This window comes from Haliotis rufescens, unplaced genomic scaffold (assembly GCF_023055435.1).
Source record: "Haliotis rufescens isolate VD_foot unplaced genomic scaffold, xgHalRufe1.0.p SCAF_15, whole genome shotgun sequence".
Classification (NCBI taxonomy): Eukaryota; Metazoa; Mollusca; class Gastropoda; order Lepetellida; family Haliotidae; genus Haliotis; species Haliotis rufescens.
In genome coordinates this window covers 25,404,322-25,425,269 of record NW_025963835.1, presented here as the reverse complement: position 1 = coordinate 25,425,269, position 20,948 = coordinate 25,404,322, and the positions used below count along the sequence as shown (strand labels likewise).

Genomic DNA, 20,948 nt, shown 5'->3' with positions numbered 1-20,948 from the left:
GTTGATGTGTGTACTTGTGTAAATTACACACATGGGGAGACATAATCATCAGTGTGGCCGCATAGTTAACGTTGATAACAATATGAAGTGCATTACTATGATTATCTATAACATTTGTTAAATCAGCTATCATTGTAAGATTTTATGCATATCTTAAGTAAAGTTTTGTCAAAATAATGTGTGTTAGTGTTAGTGTGTAAGTGTGTAAGTGTGTGAGTGTTAGTGTGTGTGTTAGTGTGTCTGTGTGTGTTAGTTAGTTAGTTAGTTAGTTAGTGTGTGTGTGTGTGCGTGTGCGTGCGTGTGTGTGCGTGTGCGTGTGTGTGTGCGTGTGACTCATTGTCTGTGTAAAAATGTAGAAGATAACTAAAAAACTCACATCAGAACGCACAATTGTTAACCATACAGTTTAAAGTGGATAGAGCATTGTTACATAAATATGTATATTCCTGCCTGAGCCTATACTATAATAGGATATCTAGTCTCCCCTGGCGGGAAAGTTAAACTTATTTTACAAGCCCTTTAGCATTAAATTAAATTCCCGAAGACAGTTTGATCGAAAGTAATTATAAGAAACGAGCTGTCTTTAAATAGTGTTAAACAACGCATTTAATTTCTATTGTCCAAGGAATGGGGTTACCGGTTAATGACGCTCTCGAAAGTCGTATATGTGACTTAAGGTAGAGACATATATCTAATCCATCTGTATTTTGTAAGGGAAACATAACTGTGTACATGTATAACTTTTGTCTGCATAATGTACATGCAACTTAATCAATATAATTGTGATCCCGAAATCAGACGAGCACATATTCGGCTTCAACTCCAAATCTAATGACCGAAAAAAATAATTCTTTGTACGTTGTAAACAATACAAACAGTGGCTGATAAAACTGACAATTATTTGTCAATATATGATCTCTTTTTTTCAGTTTTAAGATTGATGGAGGAATGGTTGTGGGCAGGTCGCGTTTTTGCTCACGGCAAAAGTGAATGAGTGAGTGAGTATGGTTTAACGCCTCTTTTAGCAATATTCCAGCAATATCACGGCGGGGGACACCAGAAATGGGCTTCATACATTGTACCCATGTCGGGAATCGAACCCGGGTCTTCGGCGTGACGAGCGAACGCTTTAACCACTAGGCTACCCGACCGCCCCCAAAAGTGAATGAGAGTAGCGCCGCAACTGTGGCGTGACGTCATAACACTGTAGCACTGTGTGACGTCATCAATGGAATGTCGCAACAAGTCACAAATTAAGGTGTAAATGCGCACGTTTTTTTGTAAATAGATGTGCTCAAAATAATGTACACTTCTTAAGAGAAATAGATGTTCTCACATAACAACGTTTGTAGATTCATATGTTGTTGATATATTTTAAATACTACTGCAAAACTGTTAACCCAATAAATTTGGCGCAGTCGTTTAGTGCACCATGCACAATGCTATGACCACATACCCGTTTATTTCTTTAGTTGGACGTTAGAATAAATACAGATTTCAGACATGTTTATCTTAGAAAACGTTAAATACTCTTATTACAGACATGCCTACATCCCTTATTATGTTTTATATTTAAAAAAATAGTTTCCGCAGAAAATTAAAACAACAGCAAACTGTTTTGCTGATCTGTAAAGCACTCTGTCAGTTTCCGTTGTTATCGATCAAACGGCAAAATAATTGGCTGATGGGTGGGGCGATTTTTTATTCGTATAAGGTTACCTAGGCCTGAGCTACATGTTATACTGTCGCTGAATTCTAGATAGATGGCGCCCTGGCTGAGAGGAGCGATTTGATTGGCTGCTACTTCAAAATTACGATTTCACGAAGCATACGCGGTTCATTCAAAGACAATGTTTGTAAATACGCCATAGTGATTGATTTTATTCCTGATTAACTGGTGAGTTTACTGTAATTTGTAACAGTTCATTGTGTGTTTAATTATTGCAAACCACCAGGTAGCAGTTACGCAGGATCGGTCAACACGGAGAAACATTCCAATTTGATGATGAACCTGTATCATTACATGAGGCCTGGAATCCAAAATGACACATATTACAGTCTTCACATCAGATCGTGCATTATATAAAAGCTGTTAAACACGTTGATTGAATCAGGAAATCAAACAGAGTTGCCCCATCATTTGCATTCATCGGACATTATTTACCCACAGACACCGATTGGCTTTGTTCTGACAATATCAATATTCCACATGAACAGCTGATTAGCGTAACTCCAAATTTCTGAAGTTTTATGAGAAAGCCTGTGCACATGGTTTATCAAATGTTACATCCCATTACATTTTGTGTCCGTTTTGAAAACAATAAAGTGATTTGAACTTTCTTCAGCAATTCTTGCTCCCTCTTGACCATGTTGACTGAATTATTCAAATAATGCTCCCAACTTGCCATACTATCTTATCTGTTGTAAACTATCACTATCAGGCTAAATGGTAAATCAGTGGTAGGTATACATGATATTAACATCATACTATATAAACTGTATTTAATTAAAATAGAATTGATTCCTAGTACTATTTTGTTGTCAAAAAGTCCATGATGTTCATAATAATATAGTCGAGTTATAGTTTTCGGACATGATGCGTATTCGGACGGCCACGTTTATTGCGATTACTCGCATTATAACGGTGGATGTAGCATCAATCACATAGACATCGTAAATACTCAGATGATGGCTTATATTCTAGAGAAAGCTGTCTTTTATAAGTGAATGAGATGTTTTACAGTTGTTCATGTGATTAGAGAGAAAACTACGAATATTTCTAAGCGTCTGGAACCCATAACACAAGGATACCTCCATCTCATCAAAATTTTGATCTAACCATGTCAAAATTAAAACATTCATGGATGTATCTAGTATTTATAATTAGGAACCTATGGCAAGCAAATTGAGGAAAAAAGTTGGTTCTTAAATTCTTATGAATATGGATATTTTGACATTACATTTAATACAGTAATGTCAAACTAAATCACATTGGTAAAACTTTAACATTATCATTATGTTAACATTTATGATAACCTGAATTGGGCCATCTTTTATTCCAGTTTGGGAGGTTTTACCAACACTTGCCATGCTTGCTGCAGACTTATAAATTTGGACCTTAAATCCCTGCATGATTACACTGGGAATTGCAGTTTTCCTGTTCTAAGGTCCTTCATGTTTATTTTGTCATCATGGTTACAATATCATAAATTCATTACATTGTACTGCTTTTGTAATTTCAGAAATAATTCACAATGTCAAAAGAGGATCCATTAAGTGACAGGCTAAAAAGCCTTTATGAGATCTGTGCTAATCACCATGACAACGCTGAAGGACAGGAGATGCTCCCTCTGAGCCAGGAGGGTCTGCTTGATGGCTTCCTCACTCTGTATGATGAGTGTACCCACGACAACCTGGCTCGCATCAAGCATATATCAGGCTTCACCAAGAAATGTAAGTCCTTTCACTGGAGGTGTGCGGTATTACTGGTGTAAAGTCTGAAACTATAGCCCCCTTTCAAAGTATACCTGTAGATTCTTGGGCCTTCCAGAATCTACCCCGAGGTAGATTCTGGGAGCTCACAGAATGTAACCCCCTTTCACAGATTCAACCCCTGGGGCTTACTCTGGGAGTTCTCAGAATCTACCCCGGGTTATAACTATTATCTTGGAGCTCCCAGAATCTAATCCAGCCCTGTTTGATTTAAACATTTTTATTTCATGAATGTATATGTTTTAACACGGGATCCGGTGATCAGGCTTGATCAATGTTCATGATGTCAATCACTGGATTGTATAGTTCAGACTTGATTATTTATGGAACGCCGTCATATAGCTGGAATATTGCTGAGTTTGGCATTAAACAACAACAAACAAACAAATCTATTTTATTAATTCTACTGACCCTCGGGATAGCCTCAGTCTGCAACTTTAGGAAACTAGTCCGAAGCCTGAGTCAAGTAAAAATCTGATCGGTCTTGTAAGCTCAGCTAGTAATTTGGGATGTCTTTGTATGTTGCGATTATAGTAATGATACATTAATAACAACACAATCTAAAGTCACTGATGCTTCAGCAATAATATATAGACAAACTGACTCAGGATAGTGGCCTAATGCAGAGCTACAGATCACGGCGTATTTGCATAAAATACCCCTAAAAAATATTCAAAACCCAATTACTTTCAATTAACTTGCATACAGAAACACATGCATTAAATGAAAAACTCAAATGGAAATACCCAATAGAGTGATGAAAAGATGAACGAAAAAATATTGATTGACCAATGAAAAATGTAATAACCCAATTAAAATAGAAACCCTAGAATAAAAACTCAATTGCTGAAAAAGTAATCTAGGGATCTGTTTATGTCAATATTTATCCCAGCTGTTGTGATGGCTTTTTCTAAAAGTACATTACAATAACTATTAATTGTGATTCTATGTTTGTACTTGACAGACGAGGATGCTGTGAATGAAGCCCACCAGTTGATGTTGAAAGCCTCCGATTTTGAGGTGAAAGACATCATTGGCCGCGGCCACTTTGGGATAGTACAGGTTGTGAAGGAGAAAAAGCTGGAAACAGTTTATGCAATGAAAGTTCTCCGAAAGAATGACATCTTGTCACAACCAGAGGTAGGTTTTCTAATTTAAAAACACTTGATCATGTTGATATATAATGGTATTCTCAAAAGGAAAATGTTTTTATGAAAAGGTTCATTGCCAGGTTTAAAAAATGAGAAAAACGCTTGGACATGGATGAGAAGAAGCATGTACAGTCGTGCCTCGTTTATACGGACTTCAGATATCCGGAAACCTCAGTTCCCGGACGATTTTCATTCAAAACGAAATAATTACTATATAAATTTACCCGTATATCCGGAAATTCAGTTTCCGGAACCGGACGGTCATTTTCATACGCAAAACACTGAAATGCACACAAAATTGTCTCACTTATCCGGACAATACACTTCCGCTGGTGGTAATCCTTCCGCTGGTGGTAATCCTTTGATTCGTTAGAAGTCAATTAACCAAGTGACACTGAGTTACGTTTGAGACAAACTTGTTTATTCTACATGTAATCCCCTTCGAAAAATATGGCGTCTGTGGAGGTAAGATGTCAAAGTTGTGTAAGTATGGCCTGACAACCAGCAAAACATAAGCGACACGCAGTTACAGCACGCTTAAAAAAGGGAAATTTGTCTGAAAAACACCCTTCAGCAAGTTTAGAAACCATCAGTAAGCATTATGGCACTGAATTTGGACATACCATAGGAAAATCGACAATTGGTGACATTTTAAAAGACAAGCAGAAGTGGCTAAATTTCCTGGAAAACCGATGTATCTGTTTGCTCTGTCATCTGTCATGAGTTGCATAATTGAAGGGAAGTAACTCTTCCAGTACGAAGCTGGTTTCAGTTATACGGAAATTCGTTTATACGGACGAATTGTGAAATGACGCAAGTGTCCGTATAAACGACGCACGACTGTAGTCTGACACTGACAGTTTATAGTAGCATGCATGTATCATGTTTATAGCATTAGTTTCATGTAAGAATTTGCTAAAAGCTGATTATACTAAAATTGTTTCGCGACTAGTGTCTTTGTCGATGAAAATTTTGTACGATGGGACTTATGGGTCATAAATTTGGAAATACATGCATTGTTAATTTATTCAACTTGTTCAGAGTGTTTTTTCCTTGGTTTGATGTGAAATGTGTTGTATCCATGGAGCCTATGTGTGGAATGCATGAATCATCATGTCAACATCCTGGTGGCCTGTCCACAGATTTCCTTCTATAAGGAGGAGCGTGACATCATGGCGCTGGCAACCAGTGAGTGGATCACACGCCTCCACTACGCCTTCCAGGACAACTCTAGTCTCTACCTCGTCATGGACTTCCACCCGGGGGGCGACCTCCTCTCTCTGCTCTCAAGGTCAGTCCACAGCCAGTATCTTCATACACCGGGGGCAGTCGGGTAGCCTAGTGGTTAAGGCGTTCGCTTGTCATGCCGAAGACCCGGTTTTCGATTCCCGACTTTGATTTTCGACTTCTGGGGAAGAATAGGTCTTCAACAACCCATGCTTGCTGTAAAAGGTGACTATGCTTGTCGTAAGATGTGACTTAGGGGATCGGGTGGTCAGGCTCGCTGACTTGGTTGATGCATGTCATCAATCCCAAATGCGTGGATTGATGCTCATGATATCAATCACTGGATTGCCTGGTCCAGACTCGATTATTTACAGACCACCGTCATATAGCTGTAATATTGCTGAGTGCGGCGTTAAACAACAAACCAACCAACAATGTGTTAATCCCATTTCTGGTGTCCCCCGCTGTGATATTGCTGAAATATTGCTAAAAGTGGTGTTAAACCATACTCACTTACTCACACATCAACTGGGTTGTTGATCGAGGTCAATACTCTAGGCCTGTAACCAGTGATAACCACTAGCCATACCTCTTATCTAGTAGACCGCTTCCGTGGTCTAGTGGATAGAGTGTCTGCCGGAAGAGGAAGGTTGGTGGTTCAGTCCCCATCTTCATCATGCCAAAAGACGTGAAAAGATGGTACTTGTTGTGACCCTGCCTGGTGCTCGGCATGAAGGGGCTAAATCAAGGACTGGTCAGCTCGGAGTCAGTATACTGTGTCTGATTGGGGTATTCATGTTTAACTGCGGCATGGTATCTCAGTTGGCTAGCACTATAAAATCGGCATTAGTTCAGGCTACTACAAGCAGCCACATATAAACATGCATACATGTTGCTGTACAAGTGCAATAGTCTGAAACACAATGTTAAACCCTATTTCATCCCACCTAATCTAGTAAATAATATATGGGTCGTGAAATTTGCGATTGATAATTCTGAATAAAATCCACTGGAGACAAAGTGCAATTTGTCAGGCTTCTAGAGATGTAACACAGATGGGATTGTTGATGCTGTTCAAATGTATTCAGGTTTTCTTCACATCTTTTAACATGAAAATGGGTTGATACAGTTGGCATTTCATCTTGGAAGAAAATGTCTTCTGTATGAGTGAGTGAGTCGGGTTTAACACCGCTTTTAACAGTATTACAGTTTTATCGTGGTGTGTCAGCTTAATGTGGGAGGAAAGCCTGAAGTGATGCAGGTCTCAGACGTTTACCACTTCGGTGAAACCCACGAGCCTGGGTATGGTTCTGACAAACCTAGAAACATAATCGGGGCAAACCGAGATTCGAACCAACAATCATGGCCCAAGGGATGCAACTCTGCACAGTTAATCGCGGCGCCTTAGACGACAGGGCCACCTGTGGCCCCCTTCTGTATGAAACTGACAACCATGACAACTAGGGATATGTCAGTGCCAATATCATTGATATATAAGTTGTGTTGTGAATTTATTCCTGAAACATCTATGATTGATTACCAATCATTACCAGTTTTGTATGAATCAGAAAATCCTCTTATAACTCCTGTCATAATGAATTTGAAGACAGATTTGTTTAATCACACTTGTAGCCATATGTTGTGACACTTGATCTGGGGTCCATGGGATCCTCAATTAATTCTAAGGGTCCTTGCAGGCAGTGTGAGGGACCTGTAAAGTTATGTAATGGTGTACTGTACGTTTTCATAATTACTTTAGAGCCTGGAATGAAGCATTAACAGTGTGCATGTGGACAGTGGTCATGATTGGTTGATGAAATGACAGACACCCATAACTGCTCTTGATGAGCTGTAGGTACAATGAATATTATTATGCATATCTTGGGAAGCAGTATATTCTTTTTATGCGCCCAATCTCAATATCTGTGCGTACTGGACTGACATTGTGCGTCATGTAAAACCCTGCTCAGTGTTCCCGTTTACCAGTAATTACCAGTTTTTTACCGGTAAAATTAGGCTTGGACCGGTATTTTATGACTGCTTGTCCCTGTGGACCGTCAAATAAAGAACCTTATAAATCTGTGATATTCATATAAGTATATTTTTCGAACAAAGTCATCTTGTCTGTTACCATCAGGGTTTCCCCTTGTTGATTTTTAGTGCAAGGAAATGACATTTTGCTTAGCTTCAAGGTTAAAAATATATTTGTAGTGACTTGAAATATTAAAAAAGAAGAGAAAATTGTGATTGAACTTTGTGTGAATGATGTGTAGATCTAACTAAGTTACTTCAGAGATGACATCTTTGCATTGAACATGATGTTGAAAGAATTATAACCAGGTAATTTTCATATGTTTTATTTGTTTTGAAAGTTGGGACTGACAAATATTAGGGGGGACTGGTAATTTTTAGAGTTACCAGTCCACAAGGACTGGCAGTACCAGTCCACAAGGACTGGCAGTATCAAGAGCCAGCGGGAACACTGCTGCTTGGTACAATGATACAATGATACAATGATACAGTGAAGTACACAAGACTTGTTTGTTGACAGACATGATGACATATTTGAGGAGGACATGGCTCGCTTCTACCTGGCCGAGATGTCGGTTGCCATCAATGATCTGCATGAGATGGGCTATGTGCACAGGTAACCATGAAGTGTTCTAATAGAAAAGATTGGTCCACAAGCAAAATACTGGTGGTATGCGACTTGTATAAGTTAATGGTGACTTGGTTTGATTGCATGTCATCGTATCCAAATTGTGTGGATCGATGCTCATGATGTCAATCACTGGATTGTTTTGTCCAGATTCAATATTTATCACTGCTGTCATACAGCTGGAATATTGCTGAGTGCGGTATTAAGCAACAAACACAAATTGAAATGGTGAAAATATGTTAATGTCTTTCAAATTTAAGTTTTGTACTTTCAAAACTGCTTACAGCTGTAAAACATTTATTAGAATAGACTTTCACAGGAATGTTTAAAGGTCAGATGCATGTTTTTATGTTTTATTTCCAGAGATATCAAACCCGAAAATATTTTACTGAACCAGAAAGGTCACATCAAGCTAGCTGACTTTGGTTCTGCAGCCAAGATGTCTGTAGACATGCTGGTATGTGTATACAGCGTATTTTGTTCTGGCAGGTTGCTGTGGTTTTGTTTGGGTAAATGTAATTTGTAAACTTTATTTGCTTCGATTATCCTGATTATGTGTGATTACCTTGGGATGTTATTAATGGTAAGACAGCTGAAATGATGCTGTATATATGTCATTGACATGATTAAGTCAGTTCTCGTGTTAAAGGTTATTGTAGGTTATTGTCATGATTAAATGATGATAGTAATTACAAGGCAGTCGCTGACATAACATGTACGCAAGACGGCCATATTGTCTGACTTGTGCGGCCCATGATACTCAGAGAAGCGCTAAGCGCTAATTAATTCAGCGAGGGCAGCATTAGAAATTGGCACTCGTCCTGTAGTCCTTGCCAAACTGTCCATTAGTTAAGGTATCATAAGGACTAGCAGAAATTTGCCATTTTTAAGGGTTTTGCTATGTGTTATCATTGTAAGGACAAGTGGACTAAAAATGTTAGTTTCTGCCGCTGGAGGGCCTACTCAAGTGCGAGCTATGTGAACAAATATTTCGGGGGCCGCGTATGCCAGGGTACTGAGTTTTTTATATGTGCCTCCACTTTACCACGTCTACTATGTTTACAGAGTGCCTGTTTTACGGGACACGATAATGGATGAAAGCTGTTAATGGTTAAATGGTTAAAGCTGTTTTTATTTCAAAGTAAGGAAGACATGTATGTATTGCAGGTATCATCTTGTACGCTTGGCGATTATATATCAAACTCAAAGTTTCGAAACTTGTATACTGCAGGTGTTGTCTTGTAGTCATGTTGGAGATTATATTCCAACTCAAGACATGTATATATTGCAGGTTTTGTCTCGTATGCCTGTCGGTACTCCTGACTACGTTGCCCCTGAGTTGTTGACCTCCATGATGAGACTTAAACATGTTAAAGCTGTTTTTATTTCAAAGTACGGAAGACATGTATGTATTGCAGGTTTCATCTTGTATGTTTGGTGATTATATATCATACTCAAAGTTTAGAAACTTGTATACTGCAGGTTAAGTCTTGTAGTATTATATTTCCAACTCAAGACATGTATATATTGCAGGTTTCGTCTCGTATGCCTGTCGGTACTCCTGACTACGTTGCCCCCGAGTTGTTGACGTCCATGAACAGCAACCGTGGGCCCCGTATGTACAGCGTGGAGGTGGACTGGTGGTCGCTAGGCGTGTGTGCCTACGAGATGATGTATGGGAAAACCCCCTTCACTGACGAATACGGTTCCATGGTTACGACCTACAGCAATATCATGAACTTCAAGGTCAGCTCGGACAACAATTCATTTTAAGCTTTAAAACTGAAAATGTGGTTGCTCATAATATCAATCACTTGATTGTCTGGTCCAGACTTGATTATTTACAGGCTGCCGTCCTATAGCTGGAATATTGCTAAGAGGGTGTTAAAACAACAGACACACCATACCATGAACAATTATGTCCATGCAGACTTCATCAGTCTTGTGAGTGAGTGAGTTGGGTTTAACGCCGCTTTTAACAGTATTCCAGTTATATCACGGCGTGTCAGCTTAATGTGGGAGGAAAGCCCGAAGTGCTGCAGGTCTCAGACCTTTACCACTTCGGTGAAACCCACGAGCACGGGTATGGTGCTGACAAACCTAGAAACATAATTGGGTGAACCAGTATTCATCAGTCTTGTGATGGTAGACTGTAACAATAGCCATTATAGTCTTGAACCACACTTGATTGATTCATTGAGACCTGGGCACACAGGTGGCCCTGTTGTCCAATGTGCTGAAATTCATTGGCAGAGCTGCATCACTTAGGCATGCCAGATAGTTGTGAATGTTGGTTCGAATCCTGGTTGACCTGATTATGTATATCAAGGTTTGTCAGCACCACACCTGAACTTACGGGTTTTACATCTTAGACCTGCATGTAATAGGTCTTCAGCAACCCATGCTGGTCTTAAGAGACAACTGTGCTTGCTGTAAGAGGCGACTAATGGAATTGGGTGGTCGGGCTCGCTGACTTGGATGATGCATGTCATCGTATCCCAATTGCGTGGATTGATGCTCATGATGTCAATCACTGGATTGTCTGGCCCAGGCTTGATTTATTTACAGACCACTGTCATATAGCTGAGTGAGGTATTAAACAACAAAGAAAAACAAACAACACTTTCCTTCTACATCAAGCTGAAACTCCATGTTATGGTTGAATACTGTTCAAAGTGGTTCACTCACTCTCTCATGAAGTAGTTATTGACTATTTCAGAGTAAGTTAAAGTTTCCGGTGGACAGCAGAGTGTCGGAGTCTGCCAAGGATCTGATGAAGAATCTGCTAATGGAACAGAACCAGCGCTACACGTGGAAGGACATCTGCGGTCACAAGTTCTTCAGCACCATCACCTGGAGCAGCATCGGCAAAAGTCAGTACAAACATCTCACAACAATCACTTCCTATGTACAGGGTCATGTTTGCAACAGTTTCTACTGCTGACTGAGTTTTGCTATCTGTGTGGGAAGTTAGTAATTAGATTTATTATCTAATTTAGCAACATGAGAAAATACCCCCCCCCCCCCCCCCCAATAAAAAAAATAAAATAAAATAAAATAAAACACAGCCCGCCTGCACTTTATTTACAAGCCATTGCCTGAGAACCAATTCTTTTTATTTTTTGAAGCCTACATCAATGAATGTATGCTTCAAAAATGATTTCAAGATATAGGATTTAGCAAGTTAAGGTTTTCTGGGAATCTCAGTCTGTAGCACCAGCTTGTTATTTCATATCATATCTGGTACATTTAGGCTTAAAAAAATAAAAGAAGGCAATCGCTTTTGAAAATAAAGTGCGGGCAAGCGGTGTTTTTTAGGGGGAGGGGGGTGGTGTGTTTGTGTGTGTGTGTGTGTGGGGGGGGGAGGATGTTTGTTCAAGCTAGTATGTAACCAAATGAACATTTGTGTACAATTAACCTGGGAAAGGGCCTCCCTACATAATTGTATTCCTTGATGAGTAAAATACTGGAATACATTATTTGACTACCATTAGACTTGGAATATTTGAGTTTGTTTTGATTTTAAAAATGGAAATAAAAATCAAATGTGCGGCAACTTGAATGATGCTGCAAGTAGTCCCTGAGAACCAAGACTATTATATGTTTTAGCCTTAAGTGTACTGTATGGGCTTGTATTAGGTAAGGAAATCAGTGTGGACACTGTTTGGGACAGTAGGTGTGCCTCGTGTTCAACGGAAGATTCAGTTTCCATTAAACAATAAAAACAGGGCAATATGATGGAGTGTGACGCAGTGTAAGTGGAATTAATGTGTCATGTATACGTCAATGCATCACACCAACTTGTCCCATGAATGGTGTTCCTGGGTAGAATAGGTCTTCAGCAACCCATGCTTGACGTAAGAGGCGACTATGCTTGTCGTAAAAGGCGACTAATGGGATCAGGTGGTCAGGCTCGCTGACTTGGTTGATTCATGTCATCATTCCCAATTGCGTGGATCGATGCTCATGATATTACTCTCTGGATTATCTGGTCCAGATTTGATTATTTACAGACCGCCGTCATATAGCTGGAATATTGCTGAGTGCGGCGTTAAACAACAAACCAACCAACAACCTACCACATGAATGGTGGCTGTTAACTGGCCCATGAGCAGACCTTCCACCCCTTCTGTCATCGACTGCGAGGATTAAGCAGATTGGTGGTTGCAGTTGACAGATTGTGATGAAGTCTGCTTAGCAGTAGATTGAAAGAAATTGGACAAGACCATGGCTTCAAATTGACTAAAGCGGCATCCCTTTCTACCCCTGACAGCCTCACCGCCTTTCATCCCGACTGTTAACAGTCTGGACGACACGTCCAACTTTGAGGAGGTGGAGAAGGTGAAACCCCAGCCCTCCCTGGATGAGTTCAAGATTCAGAAGGACTTCTCGGGGCGAGATCTGCCGTTTGTTGGATTCACCTATGTCAGGGATCTCAAGGACCTGTGAGTAGCACTGCACAGTATACTGCAATACGCTTTTTAAAACGATACATACTGCAGCATTTTTTATGTGTTTCGGTAGATTGGGTTAAAAAAGATTTGTTATTATTTGTATCGTTTAAACTAAAATCTACTCAGAAATTCATGCACAATTGATGTTTCCTTTTGAAAATAATTGACAAGATTTTTCTCTCATATTGTTATTACTGTATGCATGGCTACAAAATGATGGTGATTGACCATGATGGTGATTGACCATGCTGGGTAATATTGTCTGAAGTATGTAGAAAATAATGTATGCATGTACAATCAGTGTCAATCACTTTAGCTCCCAGTATATCGCTATCCGTATCGCAATACAGAAACCTGTATCGCAGTATGTTGCAATACAATTGTTTCGCTGTTTCTCATAATATCTGTCACTTGATTGTCTAGTCCAGACTCGGTTATTTGCAGACGGCCATGATATAGCTTGAATATTGATATGTGTGGCATTAGACACCATCAAACTTGGTGGTAGTGGACTGTTCCATATGCGTGTCTTCTACCTTCCCCAGCTGCTACTGCTCCTGTCACAGTGGTAAAGTGTCCACCAGAACTATCCTCAAGGAGTCCGATGGCAACACCTCCTTCTCCACAGCCCTCCAGACGGCTCCAGCCTCCACCAATCTGGAGGTAACACTGACGGTGAAGATCGCGGAGCTGAGGTCACTGAAGGAGCGGTGCAGTGAGCTGGAGGACTCGGAGGTCAGCCTGAGGTCGGAGGTGGAGCAATGGAGACACAAGTGCGAGGAGAAGGATGACCAGAGTGGCTTGCAGGAAGGGGAGACAACCAGGCTGCAGAAGGATGTGGACATGTATGTCAACAAGACCAAGGTTAGATGCTGCTGAGGGGTTTAAACGTTTTATGGTACTGGGCATTTTATTTTTATTACTTGGGCAGAATAAGTCCCCAGTACCTCATACTTGTAAGAGCCAATCTCAACTGGTGATTAAATGGTCAGACTCTGTTCTGGTGATTGGGTGTCATCGTACCCAAGGGCTTGGATCACTTCCCATGCAATTTTATTCAGTTATTTACAGGTCGTCATTATATAGCTGGAATATTGCTGTCTGCGAGTAAAACAGAATAGAATCATTTACACTTATACTTGGTCTCCAAGTTTCATTTTCACCTTTGGTTGAGGGGGCACGGGTGGCCCAGTCGTCTAAGGTGCCGCGATTCGCTGTGCAGAGTTGCGTCCCTTAGGCCCGCTAGAAACCTATGATTGTGGGTTCGAATCCCAGTTCGCCCCGATTATGTTTCTAGGTTTGTCAGCACCACACCCCTGTGCTCGTGGGTTTCACCAAAGTGGTAAAGGTCTGAGACCTGCAGCACTTCGGGCTTTCCTCCCACATTAAGCTGACACGCCCTGATATAACTGGAATACTGTTAAAAGCGGCGTTAAACCCAACTCACTCACTCACCTATAGTTGATGATGTTGATGTTTGAAATATGAACACTCAAGGAACTGGATAAGATGAAGAGAAAGGTGATCAGTCGTGTTTGAGAGATTTCTTTGAACAAAGAGAAGTTAAAGATCGTCTTTGTTTTAAACATCTTTTGAAGTCTATACTCCCAGGGGTCTCTTGGGGAAGATATGGTCCAGTGTACCTTATTGTTGGATGAGCTGACTCAGTGGGGGGAGAGTTACAATGTGTCCTCTGACTAAATCGTTTTGTTTACCTGGCCCAGGGGGCGGTCGGGTAGCCTAGTGGTTAAAGCGTTCGCTCGTCACGCCGAAGACCCGGGTTCGAGTCCCGACATGGGTACAATGTGTGAAGCCCATTTCTGGTGTCCCCCGCCGTGATATTGCTGGAATATTGCTAAAAGCGGCGTAAAACCATACTCACTCACTCACTCACTCACTCACTCACTCACTCACTCACTCACTCACTCACTCACTCACCTGGCCCAGGCTTCACTATATATAAGTGATCCTGATATAGGCTCGCTGATGTGGCTGAGGCACGTCATTGCATCCCAATTGTGTAGATCGATGCTCATGATGTCAATCACTGGATTGTCTGGTCCAGATTCGATTATTTACAGACCGCCGTCAGATAGCTGGATAATGGCTGGTGTTAAACAACAAGAAACAAACTAACAATCGTGATATAGCTGCAATATTGGCTGATTGTAGTGTGAAATAATATTCGCTCACTCGTTTGATTACTGTAACATCAAAAAGATTTTTTTGTTTATATTTAAAGCCGCTCTCAGCAATATTCCTGCCATATGATCGTGGCCTGTAATGATACATTACCGTTAGGGTATGATGAAATGCACACAACCAGTTTGGCGACCACCCAATCCAAGTCTGGTTTTGCGACCGGCATAGAATGCTGGGGACCAATTCTAATCATGTGCAGGAATCCCCATAGGGTAGATTCAACAACATGAGAAAAACAAAAAGAACAAATATTTCAAAGAATGCACAATTGCATATAGTAAAATCCAAGGTTCTGTTGCTGGTTGTTGCAGGTGCTGAGCGAACAGCTGATGAATGAGTCTGATGAGCGACGGCAGTTGGAACAGCAGGCTGAGCAGATGTATCTGCAGATACAGGACATGTCTCAAGAGGCTCGCAACATCCAGGACGAACTCACCATGTACGTGCTTCGTTTAGGAATGATCTCATGATTTCGTTGTATGCGAGGTTTTCAGTTTGACCAGAGCTCAGTGTGTTCTACAAAGTGGCCACGGTGACTTTGTGAGTACTTGTGTCTTGATAGTCAGAAGGTAGAGTTTCAGTAGTGCTTCAGTTAAGGTAAGAATAAGTCTTGATAATACAGCATCAACACACTCATTCGAGGATCCATTTTCATATTTATATTACTTTGCTTATTAGCAAATAATGTGATCTTTATTTTCTTTACATTTGAATGAAGTTGTTTTCTGTGTGAGGGGGGCACAGGTTGCCCAGTCGTCTAAGGTGCGGCAATTCGCTGTGCAGAGTTGCGTCCCTTTGGCACACCAGAAACCTATGATTATGGGTTCGAATCCCAGTTCACCCCAATTATATTTCTAGGCTTGTCAGCACCATATCCATGCTCGTAGGTTTCACCGAAGTGGTAAACGTCTGAGACCTGCATCACTTCCAGCTTTCCTCCCACATGAAGCTGACACGCCGCAATATAACTGGAATACTGTTAAAAGCGGCGTTAAACCAAACTCACTCACTGTGTGGTGAGTGTGTCATCAACCATGTGTATGCAGGATTGTGTTGATGTGTATGCAGGATTGTGTTGACATGTATGCAGGATTGTGTTGGGGTGTACTGCAGGATTGTGTTGACGTGTATGCAGGATTGTGTTGACGTGTACTGCAGGATTGTGTTGACGTGTATGCAGGATTGTGTTGATGTCTATACAGGATTGTGTTGGTGTGTATGCAGGATTGTGTTGATGTCTATACAGGATTGTTTTGACATGTATGCAGGATTGTGTTGGTGTCTATGCAGGATTGTGTTGGTGTGTACTGCAGGATTGTGTTGACATGTATACAGGATTGAGTTGACGTGTATGCAGGATTGTGTTGATGTCTATACAGGATTGTGTTGACATGTATACAGGATTGTGTTGACGTGTATGCAGGATTGTGTTGATGTCTATACATGATTGTATTGGCATGTACTGCAGGATTGTGTTGATGTGTACGCAGGACCCAGCTGGACGACCTCCGTGACATCATCAGCCAGCTGGAGATGGAGAACGAGAATCTGATGCGGCGACTACGGCAGAAGGACCGGCAGCAGCACACAGTCAACAACAGCCTCAACGACACACAGAAACAACTGGCTAGCGTCCAGCTCAAACTCGATAAGGTGATGTAAGGGCCATGATGGGAGGCTTTGTTGTGACCTTGTATGTTTGGTGCTGCAGCTACTGGCTTCTCTATTTCTGACAGGGCCTCCACACTGATGCTTCAAATCTTAGAGTAGTCCTGTGGATTGGTTTGTGTTTTCCTCCGATGCAACTTGAAACAAGTGAACTGACCATATCATAATATCATGTTATAATAGCTCAGTGGGCTGGGTGTTAGTTTGTCATGATGTTAAAAGGTTTGGGTCCTGGTGTGGGTACAGTTAGTAAAGACCCATTTCTGCATGTGCTGGCTCAACTTCAGACGCTAGTCCAAAAACTACTCAAAATCTGTCTAGTAACCTCAGTCCTTATTGGGAAACTAAAATGTTTTGAAAATGTTTAGTCAAGAAAAACTAGTGGAATAATAGATTATGGGCACAGACTACACCTGCCAGTGCAGAAGTTAGTCAGTGTTGTTTGTTTTCTAGGTACAACTGCAGAAGTTAGCCAGTGCTGTTTGTTGTCTGGGAGTCAGTGCAGAAGTTAAATAGTGATGTTTGTTGTCTAGGTACAAGTGCAGAAGTTAGTCAGTGTTGTTTGTTGTGTAGGAGCCAGTGCAGAAGTTAGCCAGTGCTGTTTGTTGTCTGGGAGTCAGTGCAGAAGTTAGCCAGTGTTGTTTGTTGTCTAGGTACAAGTGCAGAAGTTAGCCAGTGTTGTTTGTTGTCTAGGAGCCAGTGCAGAAGTTAGTCAGTGTTGTTTGTTGTTTAGGAGTCAGTGCAGAAGTTAGTCAGTGTTGTTTGTTGTCTAGGAGCCAGTGCAGAAGTTAGTCAGTGCTGTTTGTTGTTTAGGAGTCAGTGCAGAAGTTAGTCAGTGTTGTTTGTTGTGTAGGAGCCAGTGCAGAAGTTAGCCAGTGCTGTTTGTTGTCTGGGAGTCAGTGCAGAAGTTAGCCAGTGTTGTTTGTTGTCTAGGTACAAGTGCAGAAGTTAGCCAGTGTTGTTTGTTGTCTAGGAGCCAGTGCAGAAGTTAGTCAGTGTTGTTTGTTGTTTAGGAGTCAGTGCAGAAGTTAGTCAGTGTTGTTTGTTGTCTAGGAGCCAGTGCAGAAGTTAGTCAGTGCTGTTTGTTGTTTAGGAGTCAGTGCAGAAGTTAGTCAGTGTTGTTTGTTGTTTAGGAGTCAGTGCAGAAGTTAGCCAGTGTTGTTTGTTGTCTAGGAGCCAGTGCAGAAGTTAGCCAGTGTTGTTTGTTGTCTAGGAGCCAGTGCAGAAGTTAGTCAGTGCTGTTTGTTGTTTAGGAGTCAGTGCAGAAGTTAGCCAGTGTTGTTTGTTGTCTAGGAGCCAGTGCAGAAGTTAGTCAGTGTTGTTTGTTGTCTGGGAGTCAGTGCAGAAGTTAGCCAGTGTTGTTTGTTGTTTAGGAGCCAGGGCAGAAGTTAGCCAGTGTTGTTTGTTGTGTAGGAGTCAGTGCAGAAGTTAGCCAGTGTTGTTTGTTGTGTAGGAGTCAGTGCAGAAGTTAGCCAGTGTTGTTTGTTGTGTAGGAGTCAGTGCAGAAGTTAGCCAGTGTTGTTTGTTGTCTGGGAGTCAGTGCAGAAGTTAGCCAGTGTTGTTTGTTGTGTAGGAGCCAGTGCAGAAGTTAGCCAGTGTTGTTTGTTGTGTAGGAGCCAGTGCAGAAGTTAGCCAGTGTTGTTTGTTGTTTAGGAGCCAGTGCAGAAGTTAGCCAGTGTGGTTTGTTGTCTAGGAGCCAGTGCAGAAGTTAGCCAGTGTTGTTTGTTGTCTAGGAGCCAGGGCAGAAGTTAGCCAGTGTTGTTTGTTGTCTAGGAGCCAGTGCAGAAGTTAGCCAGTGCTGTTTGTTGTCTAGGAGTCAGTGCAGAAGTTAGCCAGTGCTGTTTGTTGTCTAGGTAAAACTGCAGAAGTTAGCCAGTGTTGTTTGTTGTCTGGGAGTCAGTGCAGAAGTTAGTCAGTGTTGTTTGTTGTCTAGGAGTCAGTGCAGAAGTTAGCCATTGTTGTTTGTTGTGTAGGAGCCAGTGCAGAAGTTAGCCAGTGTTGTTTGTTGTGTAGGAGCCAGTGCAGAAGTTAGCCAGTGTTGTTTGTTGTGTAGGAGCCAGTGCAGAAGTTAGCCAGTGTTGTTTGTTGTGTAGGAGCCAGGGCAGAAGTTAGCCAGTGTTGTTTGTTGTGTAGGAGCCAGTGCAGAAGTTAGCCAGTGTTGTTTGTTGTGTAGGAGCCAGGGCAGAAGTTAGTCAGTGTTGTTTGTTGTTTAGGAGTCATTGCAGAAGTTAGTCAGTGTTGTTTGTTGTTTAGGAGCCAGTGCAGAAGTTAGCCAGTGTTGTTTGTTGTGTAGGAGCCAGTGCAGAAGTTAGCCAGTGTTGTTTGTTGTCTAGGAGCCAGTGCAGAAGTTAGTCAGTGTTGTTTGTTGTGTAGGAGCCAGGGCAGAAGTTAGTCAGTGTTGTTTGTTGTCTAGGAGCCAGTGCAGAAGTTAGTCAGTGTTGTTTGTTGTCTAGGAGTCAGTGCAGAAGTTAGCCAGTGTTGTTTGTTGTGTAGGAGCCAGGGCAGAAGTTAGCCAGTGTTGTTTGTTGTCTGGGAGTCAGTGCAGAAGTTAGCCAGTGTTGTTTGTTGTGTAGGAGCCAGGGCAGAAGTTAGCCAGTGTTGTTTGTTGTGTAGGAGCCAGTGCAGAAGTTAGTCAGTGTTGTTTGTTGTCTAGGAGCCAGTGCAGAAGTTAGTCAGTGTTGTTTGTTGTGTAGGAGCCAGGGCAGAAGTTAGCCAGTGTTGTTTGTTGTCTAGGAGCCAGTGCAGAAGTTAGCCAGTGTTGTTTGTTGTCTAGGTAAAACTGCAGAAGTTAGCCAGTGCTGTTTGTTGTCTAGGAGTCAGTGCAGAAGTTAGCCAGTGCTGTTTGTTGTCTAGGTAAAACTGCAGAAGTTAGCCAGTGTTGTTTGTTGTTTAGGAGTCAGTGCAGAAGTTAGCCAGTGCTGTTTGTTGTCTAGGAGCCAGTGCAGAAGTTAGCCAGTGTTGTTTGTTGTCTGGGAGTCAGTGCAGAAGTTAGCCAGTGTTGTTTGTTGTCTAGGAGTCAGTGCAGAAGTTAGCCAGTGTTGTTTTTTGTTAAGGAGCCAGTGCAGAAGTTAGCCAGTGTTGTTTGTTGTCTAGGAGTCAGGGCAGAAGTTAGCCAGTGTTGTTTTTTGTTAAGGAGCCAGTGCAGAAGTTAGCCAGTGTTGTTTGTTGTGTAGGAGCCAGGGCAGAAGTTAGCCAGTGTTGTTTGTTGTGTAGGAGCCAGTGCAGAAGTTAGCCAGTGTTGTTTGTTGTTAAGGAGCCAGTGCAGAAGTTAGCCAGTGTTGTTTGTTGTGTAGGAGCCAGGGCAGAAGTTAGCCAGTGTTGTTTGTTGTGTAGGAGCCAGGGCAGAAGTTAGCCAGTGTTGTTTGTTGTGTAGGAGCCAGTGCAGAAGTTAGCCAGTGTTGTTTGTTGTTTAGGAGCCAGTGCAGAAGTTAGCCAGTGTTGTTTGTTTTGTAGGAGCGGAGGAAGTCAAGGGATGACCAACGCCGAGACCTGGTGATGATGGAGAACAGAGATGAGGTGTGGAAACAGCAGCTGGATCAGAAGCAGGCATCCATCGATGATCTCAACAAGAAACTCAGGGTATGTATACTGTATATTCGTTCATGTCTTTATTACATGACATATACAAAACTCATGACATTGGATGTTTAAGTCCTGCATGACACAAGGATTGTCTGACAGTAACAAAAGTTCACTGCAGGCATACAGGTGAAAAAATGTTATGGCAAAACTTCAAGGATAACAACTTTGTAATTGTTTCTTATGAGGTTTGTTGACATGGGCGCCAACAGTCTCTGTAGGTGTAACTAGCCTCTGTAGGTGTAACTAGTCTCTGTTGGTGTACTCGTCTCTGTAGGTGTACTTGTCTCTGTTCATGTAAAAGTCTCTGTAGGTGTACTTGTCTCTGTTGGTGTACTTGTCTCTGTTCGTGTACTAGTCTCTGTTGGTGTACTAGTCTCTGTTGGTGTACTCGTCTCTGTAGGTGTACTTGTCTCTGTTCATGTAAAAGTCTCTGTTGGTGTACTTGTCTCTGTTGGTGTACTCGTCTCTGTTGGTGTACTTGTCTCTGTTGGTGTACTAGTCTCTGTTGGTGTA

The 20,948-nt window shown here is 41.6% G+C and overlaps 1 protein-coding gene across 1 annotated transcript in view; it reads left to right on the top strand.

The window, feature by feature from the left end:
• The first annotated feature begins 1,784 nt into the window (after window positions 1-1,784).
• Window positions 1,785-20,948, top strand: part of LOC124151011 (citron Rho-interacting kinase-like) — a 52,202-nt gene continuing 33,038 nt past the window's right edge. Inside the window, exons 1-13 of the mRNA XM_048396359.1 lie at window positions 1,785-1,897; window positions 3,243-3,453; window positions 4,457-4,632; window positions 5,786-5,934; window positions 8,422-8,517; window positions 8,893-8,986; window positions 10,063-10,275; window positions 11,249-11,402; window positions 12,803-12,974; window positions 13,529-13,847; window positions 15,497-15,624; window positions 16,676-16,838; window positions 20,307-20,432. Coding sequence (XP_048252316.1) covers window positions 3,255-3,453; window positions 4,457-4,632; window positions 5,786-5,934; window positions 8,422-8,517; window positions 8,893-8,986; window positions 10,063-10,275; window positions 11,249-11,402; window positions 12,803-12,974; window positions 13,529-13,847; window positions 15,497-15,624; window positions 16,676-16,838; window positions 20,307-20,432 — 1,989 coding nt within the window. The 5' untranslated portion in view covers window positions 1,785-1,897; window positions 3,243-3,254. The remainder of the gene's footprint in view (window positions 1,898-3,242; window positions 3,454-4,456; window positions 4,633-5,785; window positions 5,935-8,421; window positions 8,518-8,892; window positions 8,987-10,062; window positions 10,276-11,248; window positions 11,403-12,802; window positions 12,975-13,528; window positions 13,848-15,496; window positions 15,625-16,675; window positions 16,839-20,306; window positions 20,433-20,948) is intronic.